The 20,461-nt window shown below is 34.9% G+C and overlaps 1 protein-coding gene across 1 annotated transcript in view; it reads left to right on the top strand.

The window, feature by feature from the left end:
- syne1b (spectrin repeat containing, nuclear envelope 1b) overlaps positions 1–20,461 on the top strand; it is a 150,828-nt gene that overhangs the window by 31,940 nt on the left and 98,427 nt on the right. The window contains exons 24-29 of the mRNA XM_056256044.1: positions 17,730–17,888; positions 17,975–18,183; positions 19,017–19,125; positions 19,218–19,382; positions 19,752–19,919; positions 20,012–20,188. Coding sequence (XP_056112019.1) covers positions 17,730–17,888; positions 17,975–18,183; positions 19,017–19,125; positions 19,218–19,382; positions 19,752–19,919; positions 20,012–20,188 — 987 coding nt within the window. The remainder of the gene's footprint in view (positions 1–17,729; positions 17,889–17,974; positions 18,184–19,016; positions 19,126–19,217; positions 19,383–19,751; positions 19,920–20,011; positions 20,189–20,461) is intronic.

Below are 20,461 nucleotides of genomic sequence, written 5' to 3'. Positions count from 1 at the left end.
AAGCGCTTCCCAATGAGAAAATGACAAGGGTGAAAATCTCGCTCTAATTAAATGTAGCAGGCTAAATCGCCCTGAATTAAAATGTAAAAACAGATCAAATAATGTATTTGTCGAAATGTTGCGATATTGTTTCATTTAAGTTCATAATTATTCAATACATGTTATTTAATTTAGCAGCATTACCACAAAGCACCGTGGTTCGATATTTATTTGAATAAAAAAATAAAAAATAAAAAACTTAATTCACAAATTGCATGCCTGGTTGAAAGGATCCAAAGATCCATGTAGACTTTAATATTGAGTTGAACATTTTGTTCATGAAAACAAATTAACATGCGTTTTTTTCAGATTATATTTAGTTTTGCTTGGAAAAAGCTGGCCCAAACCAGTTTTATTTCATCAATTACTGAAATAATGAAATATTTAGTAATAAACTTTTATGATAGAAATATCACTAGGCTACATGTAACTAAATCATTTAATTCCTTCATTATCAACACTGTCTAGAATAGCGATTTAAGTGTGAATTGCGACTTCTCTTTGTGTTAAGTCAGCCTCAGACTCCGATAGCCTGTGGGGGGTTGGAGGGACAGTTCAGTGCTGTATCGAGCGCGCAGGACAATAGGCATAGGTGTTAATGTTCCTCTTTCATATGGAGAGCGAGGGAGACTAAATAAACTTGTTAAAAAGAGATTCAGCGCGAGAGAGGCAAAGAAAAACGCATGTTTTAATTTAATTATGTTGCTTTGGACAATTTTCGTTTTGTAGGCCTACTGTTTTAATTGTTTAATATAGCTGTCATTTCTTTGGCAATACAAATTTAAAATGTCGCAAGAATAAGATTAGCCTAGTGTTTCTTATTTTGCATCGCAAAAGAAATAAACTCTAAACCCGATGCAACCCTGTTTTAAATTAAAAAAACTGTCCCGACACTTTATTTAAACCTTGAAATGTTCGAACTTGGTTTCAAACTTAAGTAATTTTAGTGTTCTTTTACATTACACAATAATTTAGCAGACTAAAGACGAGCTTCTTCATTTTCATTTTCTGATGCAATCGGCTGACAATCTTCCTTCATCAGTTTTTGTCGTTTGTGCAGCGGCTGCGGTTCTACAGGAATGTAGCAAATTTATGTTGTAATAATAATTAAACAAAACTCTTGACTTTAAATAAGTAAACAGTTATAAACAGTTAGCTATTTAAGCATCAAGAAGGTAAAATATAAACGCTGTTGGCCAACATCTACCACTGAGCTATCGTCTGTACGTCTGTAAATGTTTTTATTGCAATGTTTTACTTTTTCATTATTTATTCAATTTCATTTCAGTAGCCTAATTTCAGTATTGTGATTATGAATTATTTTAACTATACGTTTCACTTGTTGAATTCATCTGCTACCAGCTTTCAATCGCTCTGAATCAGTGCGGTGCGGCAGCAGATTACGCATTAGAGAGAATAAACAAACACTTTTCAGAGTCTATGATTGTAGCGCCTCTTGGCGGTAAAAGGCAGAAAATACACCCCAAATTTTACCGCCGCGGTGGAACGGCTGATGTGGGCATTGTCATGGCTTGCCTCAACATTTGCGTTTGAATAGCGCGCGTCCTCCGTGGGCGTGTCAGATTAACGCGTAATGAAGTGTAATGAGCTGGGGAAAAAAAATCTGACAGCACTCTCTTTTCGTACAGATTACATAAACTGAGAATATTTGTTTTTTATATAAATTACATCATTGAAAAGAAGAGAATTCAAGCTTCATAAAGAAAAATCTCTCGTGCCTGTATGACAAGTATTTGCAGAGTTAGAGTTAATTTTTCGGACGTGTTTCAGAATGGACTGCACTGACAGAGAGAAGGCAAAACTCGCATCATGTTTATTTTTCTTTATTTGACAAAAAGCACAAAACTTTGTTTTTATTGTGAGTATACAGAAAAATAATAGACAATTAACAAGATCGATTGATGTATAACACTTATATGTACGATCAAAATCAACAGAGTATTTTAAGTCTATTTTTCTGCTATGTGAAAAAAAAACGGCAAAACGCGCGGGCGCGTTTCTGGTCCCCAGAGGGTTAATAGCCTACACCACCTGTCAAAATGATTGATTGACAGGTGGGCGTGTCTATCCTTTGATCTTCCCCCGCCCCTTCCGGTTCCTCCCCTTCCTGTCCCGCCTCTTGTCCCGCCCCTTCCGGTTCCTCCCCTTCCTGTCCCGCCTCTTGTCCCGCCCCTTCCGGTTCCTCCCCTTCCTGTTACCTTTGACCTAGTTCCCGCCCCTTCCTGTTAAACTTTCTGTCAAAATGATGGATGACGGCCTTTATCTAGTTCCGCCCCTTCCTGTTAAACTTTCTGTCAAAAATGATGGATTGTTTGAAGTTTGTTTGATCTAGTTCCGCCCCTTCGTGTTAAACTTTCTGTCAAAATGATGGATTGTTTGAACAAGAAAAAGGGGTGTATAGGATGTGTGACAGATAGTTTGATCGTTTGAACAAGAAAAAGGGTGTATAGGATGTGGGGCAGTTGTTTGAGATGTATTGACTTTGATGTGACACTTAGTTTAATTGTTTGAAGTTAGTTTGAGATGTATTGGCTTTGATGTGACAGTTTGTCTAATCGTTTGAAGCTAGTGTTTTGTTACAAAGCGATGGATTGTTATTATTTAGCGCATCCCCTCGCTATGCCTAAGCTTATCATAGCAGGTGTGTGTGAAAGTGATAAGAAAAAACTGTTATAGTTTATCTGTTCTTTAAAAGAATATAAAATAAAATCTTACATGTTTAGAGAGCAGGGGTTTTCTTCCCACACGGTAGCGCCGGATCTCTCTGAAAACTATCTCTAATTATAATTTTTTTGGACCGTAGGGAGTCGTTTGTGTCTGTGTGTGTGTGTGTGTGTGTGTGTGTGTGTGTGTGTGTGTGTGTGTGTGTGTGTGTATGTTGCAGCGGCATGGATCTCCTCCCTCCCTCCACATTGCTGGGGACCTTGAAAGTTTATCTCACACAGAAGTTGAAAAAGCATGTTGTTCATTTAAAATCTTACTAAATTACTGAAGTTGAAAAGCATTCTGTTCCTTTAAAATAAATTTTTTACAAATTTACTGTAGCAATTATGTTAGATAAAAATAAAATCATCTTACATTTTTACCAGGGTTGAAGTAGCTCCTAGCACATAGATGTCCATATTGACCATTTAAAAGTTGAAAAGAACCCCCAGATTATTTCTCTCTTTCTCACACCAGCGTTTGACAGTCAGAGGGGTGTGTTCAGTGATCAGAATGAGACTGTGAATGTTTTGCTAAATTTATTTTCATAGTGTATAAGCATTAAAAGTTTGAAATAGACCTTTTTAAAAATAAGATTTTAATTAAATTCAATGAATTCATAAAAAACAAATATGCTATATCGATGGTCTCTGGGGAAAACTTGACTATATTTTTTATTTATTTATCAGGGTGCATGTAAAGAACTTTGAAATTTGGCGGCTCTCACAACTTATCACACACATTGTGTGAAATGTTTAATAATTCCTCAAGTAGTATCTGTGAGAAAATCCCCACATATGGCTATAGTGAGAGAGCTACAATGAAGACTTTTAGAATCTGTGATGCCTCAGGCCGAGCCCCATTGATAGCCTGCTTATAAACTCCTTCCGATAACCAGCACATCTTCAGAGAAATACGTTACTTTACAATAATGTTAGCTTCAGGATATAGGGTGACAGAGCAGATGAGCCTCTGTGCATCATGTAATGTTAGTCTGCTAACGCCTTTCCAGAGCCAAAGTTTTGTTCGTACTAAATTTATTTCAAAGCATAATCGTAAAAGTTTAAATATGATCTTTTAAAAATGAAAAGATTGTTTAAATTAAATCTTTATAGTTTTAATACATTCGTATGTTTTAGAAGATTACTGTAATGATTTTGTTTAACGGTGACCTAAAGTATAATTGTTATTAATATAGCCATAATGATTTTTGAACTGTAACAGCATATTCTACCCCATACACGACCATCACAGAAAACTACATTTTTACATTGTTTTTTACATACTGTTTTGCACTGGTTCCATAAAATCAAATAAAGTATATAACTCAATGTATAATGACAAATGTATTCAAACAATTTAACCTTAGTTTTAGCTAAATTAATATATATATATCAAAATTATATATATAAATATAAAATAACTCACACTCACAATAGCTTCACACCCTCACAGAGACGAGAGGAGTGACAGTCCAGATGAGCCTCTGGGGTCACATATGCAATGCTAGTCTGCTTTTCAGAGGTTTATTCATATTAAACTCGTTTAAAAGCATAATCTTAAAAGTTTAAATGAGATCTTTTAAAATTGAAAAAACTGTTTAAATCAAATCTTTAAAGTTTTATTAAAATCGTATCTTCTATTTATCTTCTTAGAAGACTTCTGTATGATATAAATGATTTTCATAAAGCTATTATTTTTTACTAAACATTGTTTGTTCAAAAAATAAAAAATGTTATAAATCAAGAACTGTGCTTTGGCGTCTTAGATCTTATTTCAAATAGTTTTTGTCCATGCGACATGAAACATGTTGTCAAAGTTTGTCACAAAGTTTTTGTTTTAAAAGAAATCCCAGGACTCTACATTGCTCTTATTTACATTAAGTTGTATCATTTAGAAAATCACCACACATCTTCAGAGACGCAATGTGCCTCTGTGCTCCATGACGCAGCATAAGTTTGTCTTGAGCGAATATTTAATTTTACTCGTCTTAATTCAAAGCATGTTCTTACTTTTTCTGCGGTAGCTACGACCTATTGTACGTATAAGATATATCATATTTACTTTTCTTGCATCTCTCAAACTATCCTTATTCATTGTGGAAGCACACAGGGTGAAACCCTTCACTGAGAATATACTATCGGTTATCTACTCAAAATATATGTAGAAGTTTAAAATGTTAGCATTTGTTGATGCGACAGGCCACATGAACAGACTTTGTGGAGAGCTGATGATACTATAGCAGGAAACCTTTGACCTCCTCCATTTTTGTAGGCTTTTTGTTAAATACCCCATAGCTTAGTCCTTAAAAGGTACGCTGTGTTGGAATTTCCCCATCTAGCGGTGAAATTGTATTTTGCATTCAAACGCATAGTGCTCTCTAGCGCTTCGCTTTTTCAAATGCATGTTGCAACTACGGTAACCGCTATGTGCCAAGAAGCTACGACATGTCGTCCAATTGCGCTTCATCGAGTTTAACTATACACGTTCTACCGTTATGTTGCCTATATAATGAATTACACAACCACGGAATGAAAAAGCTTGTAATTTAGACCATAACACTGACTTAACTGTCGACGAGAAAGCAGGACTTCAGTGTCCCTTTCAAAGTCTTTCTCCTTCATTAGCTCTATCCACCTGGGAAAAGCTATCCCGGTATTTACCCTCGTTTTGAATTTGCCGGACACGTTTCACTTTAAATTAATTTTTTAAGCTTTATCATGGCTACGAGGATTGCATTATGAAGTGCCGTGCAGTCTTTCAAATTTGCCGGGGGAGTGACAAGCGCCTCTCACTGACCTTCTTGTGTCCGTTTCAGATGGTTTCAGTCAGCCGGCTCTAAACGAAAACGTGTTGAGGTAGCCTAGTGCTTTTTGTCCCTCTCCGCTATTATAGTTTTTCAAGATGGCGGAAAGACATGGAGGCCTCCATGGACTTACCCGTCAGAACATTGGCAGAGCTAATTTTACACCAATGAGGTCATATTTATGAATAAAGCCATTGAGCTATAAAAATACTTTTTAATTCCCCTTAAAACCAAAGATTAAGTTTAATGACACAACGGTCCACCCAAAATCAAATACTTTATACGATTTGTATTACACTTTTCAAAGGGTAATCTTACTTTAAAGTTTGAACAAAAATGTAAAAGCGCTTCTTCATTTTTGCCGTGTTCTGACACAATGTCATTAATTGGTACTTTTTTTCCTTTAAACTTCTTTTAAAATATACTTTTCTTATTTATACAAAGGTTCAATTTCAATTCATTTCCTAGCAAGTATAAAGTAAAAAATATGATATATGATATGTCTGATGCAAAGTTTTTGCAAAAGAAATATGTGCCGCAAAACACCAAACAGTTCAACTCAGACGTAGACTAAAAATTCCCTTGGCTAGAAAAAATCTCTACAAAAGATCGTTTCTTCCTATGGCAGTGATTATCTTACATCGTACAGTGTTTTAATTGAAACAATAGAGCAACTGTTTAACTATATTATTTTTTGTATTTGTGTTGTTGATACAGTATGTGATGTGTCTTATGGTACAATGTCAAAGAAAAATTTCCACTCTGTGAAAACAGACTGGACAATAAAGTTCAATCAATCAATCAAACGTAGGTGGTTTTTCAGATTTTCCGCCAAAAATCAAATACTGTATTATCCTTTCCAAAGATTAATCTAGCTTATAAAGTTAGAATAAAAAACCAAACATACCTGTTGTGTTCTGACACAAGGCCATTAGCTGGTTCTTTTTTCTTTTATAAATTTACTGTCTACAAATATCAGCCTGATAAATATGTACTTAATACACGATTAAACAAGATAATCATGCTACCAAATACGTCTGACACAATGTTTTTAAGAAAAAGCAGTGTTTTAAAATGCAACTAAACCAGATGATTTTTCTTTTGACAAACCTACAGAAATGCCTGTTGATTACTAAGTTTCAGGCATAGCTCAACCATGCAATGTTTGAGAAAGCTAATATTGGTGTAATCTTTGCTCGGTCTCACCCACAAACGCAAAACTTTGTGTTGGGTGATTCGGGCATAGCTTTTTACTAAAAGAAAATATTATGGAAGTCATTATCAAACTATTTTATTTATTAAATATAGGGCTTAGTGCTGATTTAAAGTTTTTTGTTATTAACTAAGTTTTTGTTATTAACTAATACCTTTATTTTTTTTACATCCAGCACAAATTTTTTCAAAAATTGTTCTCTGACCCCAAATAAACAGATAATGGAATGTTCACAAGTTACAGTTAGATATTCTCCTGCTTAGTATGTGTGTAAATAGTGGTGCTTAAATGTTTGGCTGTATTTTGTCACACCGTAGTGATGCAAAGTTTCACACTCTTGTAAAGACTATGGTCTAACTGTAAAACATAATCTTTATACATGAATTCAAAAGACCAAATCAATAAGAAAAGCACCGATTATAATAATACATACACAAAAGTTCAAAAATGATGGTTTTATTACTATTACTATTCAGATACCAGACGACACTGGTTCACATTTTGAATGTGTGTCTGTTTTAGGTGTGACTTTTCTTTGAGAGCCGTCAACATTCATTGTTTATAGGAATAAATGACCATTAATTCCCCAGATTAATTAGTGTTTGTACTCTGATGTATTTCTGTTTGACTAAATTGCAACTTTCCCTCTATCTACGATGTGGCATCACACAAAGTATTAACATGCTGTTAATATAAGCAAGTATTACTTGAGTTACTTACTTATAAGTAACTATTAACACGAAAAGCAAGCGCATGCTGTTTTACACGTAAACTATTACAACAGAATCACATATGACTATTGCACTGAGAGAGGCGTATTCATTAAGACTGTTAAACAAAGTTCGGTGTTTAAAATTAAAATTGCACAAAAGTAAATGCTAGTGATCAACTTGCTAAAAAGTAAATTCAGCGTGACCCAACAAATACGAAAAGCCATTCGTGAGCAGTTTTGAAAGTTTGTAATTGACATCATGTTTCTTTTTGTTTTTGTACAGTTTGCAAAAACTATAGTCTACAAACGTGGTCAAACATAGGAATTTATGAAAAACATGAACAGATATTTCTACATGAGATATTTATTTTAGAACATCTTTCAGCTATGTCTACGAAACATCGACATGAAAGATGAGTATTTCTGTTTTTCTGTTACCTATAAAACTATTATACTTCAAACTCGTATAGCTATTGCCCATTTCACAGCACAGTCATAGATACATCGTTATGTTGTGCATGTCGCTAAACAACGGTTAAGCTAATGAATAACCGTTGAAAGGCGGGATGATTCTTTTTTTTTTTTTTTTTTTAATCCATCTACACCGATACTTTGACACAAGAGTTTTAGGCAAGGGTCTTTTAGGAAAACAGACGTTGTGTTTTATGTCTTAATAATCGTTCTTCTTTTAATGAAAAGTAAGCAGTTTTGTGGCCTCATCATCAAAAATGTTTTAACATATTGTAAATATCAATTGTTATATAAATTATATGTGAAACACGCTCAGTCGCATTAGAGTCGGATTCTTGTTTATATTGAACATTGCTATTGAACCGCTAGTGTTCTTAAATTGTTCATTTTTAACAACACTATCGTAACACTTTTTCGTATTTTGTATGATGTTTTCTTTACACCCATGGATATCCGTTTCCTACGGTTAGCTGTAATGTTAGTGAACTCTAGGCCTTCTCTTTTTTCATATACGACAGTATTTGCATGAATTGGCTTGATTTAATAAAATGATGGTTTAAACCACAGTGTAATTTTATACCATCCTAGTTTTTAAATATCTATTAAATTTTATATTTTAACCCTTTATGCGAATGCGAATATAGAATACTGCACAAGGATCTCTGAAATATTTTTTTTGTGTAAAACATCTATGTAGGTCATAGATCTATCTATGTTTTTAAAAATACAAATAAATCTTTCTCTAAGTGACCCTCAAAATCTGGGGATAGCTTCCGTGTAGCTATGATGATTGATCAGAAAATTACTTTTGTCGCTTTGTTTGAAGAAACACTTCAATCAGCTTGTGCTTGATAATTATTAAACAACCCTCAATTCGGTAATGACGTGTTTTACGCGATATTGATATCGCGTTTTAATTTAAACTCAATGAGTTAAAGTTCTATAACTAACTTAATATTGGGTAAAGTAAACTTAAAGCCTTGCTTTCTAAATGCTTTTTACAGAACTTTTCGAAAACAATTCATCCCCCTTTTTTAACCTCTTAATCTTTAATGAAAATATCATTACTGGATCAAGAGAAAATATTTGTCTTTGTCAGGAAAACAATGTTTCCTACATTTAGCCGTGATGCTAGCAAACTCTTGGTTTTCTCGGCATCTCTTTGCTTGTATACAACACTTGATATGTATTCATTTAAATAGTATATTATCCTACTTTATTACTATAATTATATTTTGGGGCGGTAAGTGGACATCGAATGTGGCGCGAGGGTCTTTGAAATATTTTAAATGCAATTTAGATGTAAGGTTTTAATGAGATCGGACATGACTATAAAATGAATAATTTTTAAGTCATTTATTCATAAGTCATTTTTTTTATTTCAACGTTATACTTTTGAGTATACAATCATATATATTGAAGTAGTGAAGAAAATGACTGATCGGCATTACATCCTGTACATAATGTAAACACTAACGACATTTACAGGTGATCCAGCCACAATATAAAGTCGCGACACGCAATCATGTTTTGCTCCAGGGCATAGCTCACCATACATTCAACTATTTCATCAATATCTGTTTTAACATTTTTTGACAGCAGTGACACACAGAGATCTGTTACAAACGTACACATACAGAGTAGTTCGTCGACTTGGAATTCCTCACGAGATTCAAGCATCACATCCAGAACTTTTCTGAGGATTACGCCGATCGGTTCTTTGCCGTTTAAAAACATGGGCGTAACATCCGTCCAGGATCCAACCAAGCCTCTTATGACATCCATTTCTTTTTTGAGATTTTTCACACGTTTGGTATCCCTCGCACAATCGTTATTCTCATCAAACGCAGCCTCGATGATCCTGTGCATCAAGCTAACCATCGGGCCTCTAAAATGATCTTTAAACATAGAGTCTAGCGTAGCTCTTAAACGACACTCTTTCCCTGTGGCGCACTCACACGCCGGATGACGCAGTGTCCCCGCTACGCCAGAACTCAACGGGGCCTCCATCAGCTTTTGTGTCGCCATTTCTGAAGTTTTCAGATTTTTCGGTCCCCTATTCGATGGTGAAAGATTCTGTTAGTTCCTGGAATCTCCTGGAAGTCCTTACAACACAATCGTATAGACTTTGTGCGTTAACAAAGTTTTTGGGTCAGAAGTGTGAGTCGAAAAAAGTGTAGTTTGCGTCTGACAAACAAGAAGGTTGAAGCGGGGTTTTGACAGTCCATGTAACAACCAGACAATGTTCCTTCGACTTTTGATCGATGTTGCAGTAGCACAGCAGTCCGCGACTATTAGAGCTAGAGCCAGGGGTTGTGTGCGAAAAAAGAGGCTGGGCTCTGTGTAGAGTTTATCAGGACAACTGATAGTGCTCAGCCCGCCCCGTAGGAGGAGTTGTATAGGGGTGTTATCGTCATGACGTCGTAAACCGCTACGTAGGATTAAAGCCTCATTGAATCATAAGTAAAGTCATGGAGAAGTTATGCATATGCCGCCACATTCGATGTCCACTTACCGCCCCAAAATATAATTATAGTAATAAAGTAGGATAATATACTATTTAAATGAATACATATCAAGTGTTGTATACAAGCAAAGAGATGCCGAGAAAACCAAGAGTTTGCTAGCATCACGGCTAAATGTAGGAAACATTGTTTTCCTGACAAAGACAAATATTTTCTCTTGATCCAGTAATGATATTTTCATTAAAGATTAAGAGGTTAAAAAAGGGGGATGAATTGTTTTCGAAAAGTTCTGTAAAAAGCATTTAGAAAGCAAGGCTTTAAGTTTACTTTACCCAATATTAAGTTAGTTATAGAACTTTAACTCATTGAGTTTAAATTAAAACGCGATATCAATATCGCGTAAAACACGTCATTACCGAATTGAGGGTTGTTTAATAATTATCAAGCACAAGCTGATTGAAGTGTTTCTTCAAACAAAGCGACAAAAGTAATTTTCTGATCAATCATCATAGCTACACGGAAGCTATCCCCAGATTTTGAGGGTCACTTAGAGAAAGATTTATTTGTATTTTTAAAAACATAGATAGATCTATGACCTACATAGATGTTTTACACAAAAAAAATATTTCAGAGATCCTTGTGCAGTATTCTATATTCGCATTCGCATAAAGGGTTAAAATATAAAATTTAATAGATATTTAAAAACTAGGATGGTATAAAATTACACTGTGGTTTAAACCATCATTTTATTAAATCAAGCCAATTCATGCAAATACTGTCGTATATGAAAAAAGAGAAGGCCTAGAGTTCACTAACATTACAGCTAACCGTAGGAAACGGATATTCATGGGTGTAAAGAAAACATCATACAAAATACGAAAAAGTGTTACGATAGTGTTGTTAAAAATGAACAATTTAAGAACACTAGCGGTTCAATAGCAATGTTCAATATAAACAAGAATCCGACTCTAATGCGACTGAGCGTGTTTCACATATAATTTATATAACAATTGATATTTACAATATGTTAAAACATTTTTGATGATGAGGCCACAAAACTGCTTACTTTTCATTAAAAGAAGAACGATTATTAAGACATAAAACACAACGTCTGTTTTCCTAAAAGACCCTTGCCTAAAACTCTTGTGTCAAAGTATCGGTGTAGATGGATTAAAAAAAAAAAAAAAAAAAAGAATCATCCCGCCTTTCAACGGTTATTCATTAGCTTAACCGTTGTTTAGCGACATGCACAACATAACGATGTATCTATGACTGTGCTGTGAAATGGGCAATAGCTATACGAGTTTGAAGTATAATAGTTTTATAGGTAACAGAAAAACAGAAATACTCATCTTTCATGTCGATGTTTCGTAGACATAGCTGAAAGATGTTCTAAAATAAATATCTCATGTAGAAATATCTGTTCATGTTTTTCATAAATTCCTATGTTTGACCACGTTTGTAGACTATAGTTTTTGCAAACTGTACAAAAACAAAAAGAAACATGATGTCAATTACAAACTTTCAAAACTGCTCACGAATGGCTTTTCGTATTTGTTGGGTCACGCTGAATTTACTTTTTAGCAAGTTGATCACTAGCATTTACTTTTGTGCAATTTTAATTTTAAACACCGAACTTTGTTTAACAGTCTTAATGAATACGCCTCTCTCAGTGCAATAGTCATATGTGATTCTGTTGTAATAGTTTACGTGTAAAACAGCATGCGCTTGCTTTTCGTGTTAATAGTTACTTATAAGTAAGTAACTCAAGTAATACTTGCTTATATTAACAGCATGTTAATACTTTGTGTGATGCCACATCGTAGATAGAGGGAAAGTTGCAATTTAGTCAAACAGAAATACATCAGAGTACAAACACTAATTAATCTGGGGAATTAATGGTCATTTATTCCTATAAACAATGAATGTTGACGGCTCTCAAAGAAAAGTCACACCTAAAACAGACACACATTCAAAATGTGAACCAGTGTCGTCTGGTATCTGAATAGTAATAGTAATAAAACCATCATTTTTGAACTTTTGTGTATGTATTATTATAATCGGTGCTTTTCTTATTGATTTGGTCTTTTGAATTCATGTATAAAGATTATGTTTTACAGTTAGACCATAGTCTTTACAAGAGTGTGAAACTTTGCATCACTACGGTGTGACAAAATACAGCCAAACATTTAAGCACCACTATTTACACACATACTAAGCAGGAGAATATCTAACTGTAACTTGTGAACATTCCATTATCTGTTTATTTGGGGTCAGAGAACAATTTTTGAAAAAATTTGTGCTGGATGTAAAAAAAATAAAGGTATTAGTTAATAACAAAAACTTAGTTAATAACAAAAAACTTTAAATCAGCACTAAGCCCTATATTTAATAAATAAAATAGTTTGATAATGACTTCCATAATATTTTCTTTTAGTAAAAAGCTATGCCCGAATCACCCAACACAAAGTTTTGCGTTTGTGGGTGAGACCGAGCAAAGATTACACCAATATTAGCTTTCTCAAACATTGCATGGTTGAGCTATGCCTGAAACTTAGTAATCAACAGGCATTTCTGTAGGTTTGTCAAAAGAAAAATCATCTGGTTTAGTTGCATTTTAAAACACTGCTTTTTCTTAAAAACATTGTGTCAGACGTATTTGGTAGCATGATTATCTTGTTTAATCGTGTATTAAGTACATATTTATCAGGCTGATATTTGTAGACAGTAAATTTATAAAAGAAAAAAGAACCAGCTAATGGCCTTGTGTCAGAACACAACAGGTATGTTTGGTTTTTTATTCTAACTTTATAAGCTAGATTAATCTTTGGAAAGGATAATACAGTATTTGATTTTTGGCGGAAAATCTGAAAAACCACCTACGTTTGATTGATTGATTGAACTTTATTGTCCAGTCTGTTTTCACAGAGTGGAAATTTTTCTTTGACATTGTACCATAAGACACATCACATACTGTATCAACAACACAAATACAAAAAATAATATAGTTAAACAGTTGCTCTATTGTTTCAATTAAAACACTGTACGATGTAAGATAATCACTGCCATAGGAAGAAACGATCTTTTGTAGAGATTTTTTCTAGCCAAGGGAATTTTTAGTCTACGTCTGAGTTGAACTGTTTGGTGTTTTGCGGCACATATTTCTTTTGCAAAAACTTTGCATCAGACATATCATATATCATATTTTTTACTTTATACTTGCTAGGAAATGAATTGAAATTGAACCTTTGTATAAATAAGAAAAGTATATTTTAAAAGAAGTTTAAAGGAAAAAAAGTACCAATTAATGACATTGTGTCAGAACACGGCAAAAATGAAGAAGCGCTTTTACATTTTTGTTCAAACTTTAAAGTAAGATTACCCTTTGAAAAGTGTAATACAAATCGTATAAAGTATTTGATTTTGGGTGGACCGTTGTGTCATTAAACTTAATCTTTGGTTTTAAGGGGAATTAAAAAGTATTTTTATAGCTCAATGGCTTTATTCATAAATATGACCTCATTGGTGTAAAATTAGCTCTGCCAATGTTCTGACGGGTAAGTCCATGGAGGCCTCCATGTCTTTCCGCCATCTTGAAAAACTATAATAGCGGAGAGGGACAAAAAGCACTAGGCTACCTCAACACGTTTTCGTTTAGAGCCGGCTGACTGAAACCATCTGAAACGGACACAAGAAGGTCAGTGAGAGGCGCTTGTCACTCCCCCGGCAAATTTGAAAGACTGCACGGCACTTCATAATGCAATCCTCGTAGCCATGATAAAGCTTAAAAAATTAATTTAAAGTGAAACGTGTCCGGCAAATTCAAAACGAGGGTAAATACCGGGATAGCTTTTCCCAGGTGGATAGAGCTAATGAAGGAGAAAGACTTTGAAAGGGACACTGAAGTCCTGCTTTCTCGTCGACAGTTAAGTCAGTGTTATGGTCTAAATTACAAGCTTTTTCATTCCGTGGTTGTGTAATTCATTATATAGGCAACATAACGGTAGAACGTGTATAGTTAAACTCGATGAAGCGCAATTGGACGACATGTCGTAGCTTCTTGGCACATAGCGGTTACCGTAGTTGCAACATGCATTTGAAAAAGCGAAGCGCTAGAGAGCACTATGCGTTTGAATGCAAAATACAATTTCACCGCTAGATGGGGAAATTCCAACACAGCGTACCTTTTAAGGACTAAGCTATGGGGTATTTAACAAAAAGCCTACAAAAATGGAGGAGGTCAAAGGTTTCCTGCTATAGTATCATCAGCTCTCCCCAAAGTCTGTTCATGTGGCCTGTCGCATCAACAAATGCTAACATTTTAAACTTCTACATATATTTTGAGTAGATAACCGATAGTATATTCTCAGTGAAGGGTTTCACCCTGTGTGCTTCCACAATGAATAAGGATAGTTTGAGAGATGCAAGAAAAGTAAATATGATATATCTTATACGTACAATAGGTCGTAGCTACCGCAGAAAAAGTAAGAACATGCTTTGAATTAAGACGAGTAAAATTAAATATTCGCTCAAGACAAACTTATGCTGCGTCATGGAGCACAGAGGCACATTGCGTCTCTGAAGATGTGTGGTGATTTTCTAAATGATACAACTTAATGTAAATAAGAGCAATGTAGAGTCCTGGGATTTCTTTTAAAACAAAAACTTTGTGACAAACTTTGACAACATGTTTCATGTCGCATGGACAAAAACTATTTGAAATAAGATCTAAGACGCCAAAGCACAGTTCTTGATTTATAACATTTTTTATTTTTTGAACAAACAATGTTTAGTAAAAAATAATAGCTTTATGAAAATCATTTATATCATACAGAAGTCTTCTAAGAAGATAAATAGAAGATACGATTTTAATAAAACTTTAAAGATTTGATTTAAACAGTTTTTTCAATTTTAAAAGATCTCATTTAAACTTTTAAGATTATGCTTTTAAACGAGTTTAATATGAATAAACCTCTGAAAAGCAGACTAGCATTGCATATGTGACCCCAGAGGCTCATCTGGACTGTCACTCCTCTCGTCTCTGTGAGGGTGTGAAGCTATTGTGAGTGTGAGTTATTTTATATTTATATATATATAATTTTGATATATATATATTAATTTAGCTAAAACTAAGGTTAAATTGTTTGAATACATTTGTCATTATACATTGAGTTATATACTTTATTTGATTTTATGGAACCAGTGCAAAACAGTATGTAAAAAACAATGTAAAAATGTAGTTTTCTGTGATGGTCGTGTATGGGGTAGAATATGCTGTTACAGTTCAAAAATCATTATGGCTATATTAATAACAATTATACTTTAGGTCACCGTTAAACAAAATCATTACAGTAATCTTCTAAAACATACGAATGTATTAAAACTATAAAGATTTAATTTAAACAATCTTTTCATTTTTAAAAGATCATATTTAAACTTTTACGATTATGCTTTGAAATAAATTTAGTACGAACAAAACTTTGGCTCTGGAAAGGCGTTAGCAGACTAACATTACATGATGCACAGAGGCTCATCTGCTCTGTCACCCTATATCCTGAAGCTAACATTATTGTAAAGTAACGTATTTCTCTGAAGATGTGCTGGTTATCGGAAGGAGTTTATAAGCAGGCTATCAATGGGGCTCGGCCTGAGGCATCACAGATTCTAAAAGTCTTCATTGTAGCTCTCTCACTATAGCCATATGTGGGGATTTTCTCACAGATACTACTTGAGGAATTATTAAACATTTCACACAATGTGTGTGATAAGTTGTGAGAGCCGCCAAATTTCAAAGTTCTTTACATGCACCCTGATAAATAAATAAAAAATATAGTCAAGTTTTCCCCAGAGACCATCGATATAGCATATTTGTTTTTTATGAATTCATTGAATTTAATTAAAATCTTATTTTTAAAAAGGTCTATTTCAAACTTTTAATGCTTATACACTATGAAAATAAATTTAGCAAAACATTCACAGTCTCATTCTGATCACTGAACACACCCCTCTGACTGTCAAACGCTGGTGTGAGAAAGAGAGAAATAATCTGGGGGTTCTTTTCAACTTTTAAATGGTCAATATGGACATCTATGTGCTAGGAGCTACTTCAACCCTGGTAAAAATGTAAGATGATTTTATTTTTATCTAACATAATTGCTACAGTAAATTTGTAAAAAAATTATTTTAAAGGAACAGAATGCTTTTCAACTTCAGTAATTTAGTAAGATTTTAAATGAACAACATGCTTTTTCAACTTCTGTGTGAGATAAACTTTCAAGGTCCCCAGCAATGTGGAGGGAGGGAGGAGATCCATGCCGCTGCAACATACACACACACACACACACACACACACACACACACACACACACACACACACACACACACAGACACAAACGACTCCCTACGGTCCAAAAAAATTATAATTAGAGATAGTTTTCAGAGAGATCCGGCGCTACCGTGTGGGAAGAAAACCCCTGCTCTCTAAACATGTAAGATTTTATTTTATATTCTTTTAAAGAACAGATAAACTATAACAGTTTTTTCTTATCACTTTCACACACACCTGCTATGATAAGCTTAGGCATAGCGAGGGGATGCGCTAAATAATAACAATCCATCGCTTTGTAACAAAACACTAGCTTCAAACGATTAGACAAACTGTCACATCAAAGCCAATACATCTCAAACTAACTTCAAACAATTAAACTAAGTGTCACATCAAAGTCAATACATCTCAAACAACTGCCCCACATCCTATACACCCTTTTTCTTGTTCAAACGATCAAACTATCTGTCACACATCCTATACACCCCTTTTTCTTGTTCAAACAATCCATCATTTTGACAGAAAGTTTAACACGAAGGGGCGGAACTAGATCAAACAAACTTCAAACAATCCATCATTTTTGACAGAAAGTTTAACAGGAAGGGGCGGAACTAGATAAAGGCCGTCATCCATCATTTTGACAGAAAGTTTAACAGGAAGGGGCGGGAACTAGGTCAAAGGTAACAGGAAGGGGAGGAACCGGAAGGGGCGGGACAAGAGGCGGGACAGGAAGGGGAGGAACCGGAAGGGGCGGGACAAGAGGCGGGACAGGAAGGGGAGGAACCGGAAGGGGCGGGGGAAGATCAAAGGATAGACACGCCCACCTGTCAATCAATCATTTTGACAGGTGGTGTAGGCTATTAACTACTCATAGGCTATAAAAAAAAAAAAAAAAAAAAAAAAAAAACATCTTGTATTGTTGTATAAGTTGAATTGAATTGGACCCACAATATGAAAATGCATGTTTTCCACAGGATGTCCAAACAGAGATTCCCTATCACCTGCTGCACCTGAAGGTGGAACTGGAGAAGAGTCGTCTGATGACATCACTGCAGGAGTGCCAGGCTGAACTGGCCCGTGAGAACCGCAGTTTGCCCAGCATGGGCAGCGAGAGGTTAATCAAAGAGCACAGGGTGAGAGCCACCTGCATTAAACCCTCTATAAGTACTGGTTTTGTCCATCGAAATAGGGAACGCTTATGTTGGATATTTTTATTTAGATGTTTTTTAAGGAAAAGGGTCCTCAGGCTCTTTGTGAGAAGCGGTTACAGCATATGGAGGAACTTATCATGAAGCTTCCAGAGAGCGAACAAGCCCTGCAAACTTTGGAGAACTCTAGGACGGCGTTTGCGGAGGTCAAAGAGGACATTGACGGCACACTTCTGAAACTAATGCAGCACCCTGATAAGTGGAAGGAGTTTAATACCAGGTGAACCTTTGGTCCTCTCTAATGAATGCCATTTATTTGGTTTAAAAGACAATTAATGTTCAGTAATGTTCGGATGAGAAACAAAATTTGTACTGAATTGAGCTGGATAATTAAACCATTGCCTTCTATAGAGCTGCTTATAGCTCGCTCAATCAATCAATCAATCAATCAATCAATCAATCAATCAATCAATCAATCAATCAATCAATCAAAGTTTATTTATATAGCACTTTTTCAAAAAATCAATGCAGTTCAAAGTGCTTTACATGCAAGAACAAGGAATTGACACTAGAATTGAAAATAACAAATAAAAACAGACCCCCAAATAATGTAGATTCTAACAATAGTATTAATTTCTTTTTCTAGAAAATCAATAATGATAAGAAAAAACCTGTATGTGAATGAAAATTTAAATAAGCAAATACTAAAAGCATGAGATTGGAGGTTTTTGTGTTACAGTATATTGAACTTTGCAACATTGATACAATCATTGAACTGAATCGAAAAAACATTGAACTAAGATGAGCTGAATAACGACAATATTACCTTCTGCAGAGCTGCTTTACAGTTTCATATTTGATTGATTTTACAACATTACGACTTTAAGGCTTTGCAACAATCTGTATTGTATTGTATAAAGTGCTATTTAAATAAATGTAATAAGTATAATGTACGTGTATAAATAAAACATGACTTTACTATTGTACTGTCTGTTTTTTTTTATTATCAAATCACTGCTGAACGATATACATTAATTTGAATTGATACTATATTAATGCTATAGTTAATTTGTATTGGTAATTATTAATAATGACTATTTTGTGTGTTTGCAGGTTCTCTGAACTCTCTGCTTGGGTAACGTCGAAAGAAAGTCAACTCCGACTTCTGCGAAACAGGGCTGGAGACCCCAGCAAGTTCGGACAGGTCAAATCCACAATTGAGGTGAGAAATAAAGACGGAAAAGAAACGGAAGTGGTAAGAAAAGTGTGACAGCTGTGTGAAATGTTGACCAATTGTCCCTTCATGAATGGCAGAGTCTGAGAAACGATGCTGAACTGCAGGAGGGGAACGTGAGCTGGTTGAGGACGCGATTGTCCGCTCTGATTGAGGTTTGCACAGAGAGTGACGCCCAGATGCAGGCAGCCGCCCTCAGCAAACTCTCCACCGACTTTAAGGGTCTCCTCACCTCCCTTTCTGAGGTAATACATACTCATTTTAAGAACCATAGATCAAAATCATCTGCTATAGAAGAAAAAAATATCAGCGTAAATCAGCTGTTATTGATAAATCAGTCAGATTTCACTAAATTCAGTGTTTTCTAAAGTGCTTTGCAGCATTTGAAATACAACAACCAACAAACAATCTAAAATTTAAATCACAGAGGGAAATAAAATAGAAATATAAAAACAAATGAATACATAAAAATTTCGCCCTCCTTGAATCGAGTTGTTTTTTGTGCTACTGTACCTTTAAGACATCTGATTGAAAAAGAAAAGTCCTGTTTTACAAGTTATGATGCATTTAAATATTTCAATAAAATAGATGATTGCATGTGTGTGCTGTAATAGTCAGAGAAGGTCGTGCTGGCGGTGAGCGACTGTGTGCAGTTCAGAGAGGAGGTGAAAACCACACTGGAGGAGTTGACGCAGGGTCAGCAGGATCTGCAGTCAGAGATCGGCAAGATTTTGAACTCTGAGTCTGTCAGAGAAGCTCAACAGCTGTTGATGCTTTATCAGGTACCACTCTCACTGAATCAATCACAACCCTGATATAATGAAGCGGAAAATCATATTTATATCTAACATTCATGTGCTTTCCTAATGTGCAGCAACAACTGAAGCGTGTGCGACTGAAGAGGAAGGAAATGCAAGAGCAGATAAACCGTGGAAAACTGCTCCAGATGGAGGAGAGCCTGGAGGAGAGCTTACAGGAAGATCTGCTGAAACTAGAGACCACCTTGAGCAAAATGAATCAAAGCACAGAGTCACAGGAAAAGAACCTGGAGGTGAGGATGATCAAGTCAAAAAAAAAAAAAAAAGAATAAAAACTAATATATTTGTGACCCGATCTGGCGAAATGAGTCGGAAGTCGCAACGTTCTATTTTAAGATATGGGCCGATTATGTGGAAAAACAATAAAATAATAGATTTTTCTTTTTTGTGCTAATTTCAAAGAACAGACATTCAAAAATAATCTCCCAAAGTTTCGTAGTCCAGATAATTGAGTAAAGGTATTTAAATTACTATTAAAGTTTACAAAGTTGTACTAAATTCGCTGG

Source organism: Rhinichthys klamathensis, unplaced genomic scaffold (genome assembly GCF_029890125.1).
Source record: "Rhinichthys klamathensis goyatoka isolate OS25496 unplaced genomic scaffold, OSU_Roscu_1.1 h1tg000123l_1, whole genome shotgun sequence".
Lineage (NCBI taxonomy): Eukaryota > Metazoa > Chordata > Actinopteri > Cypriniformes > Leuciscidae > Rhinichthys > Rhinichthys klamathensis.
This window is presented reverse-complemented; position numbering and strand designations above follow the sequence as displayed.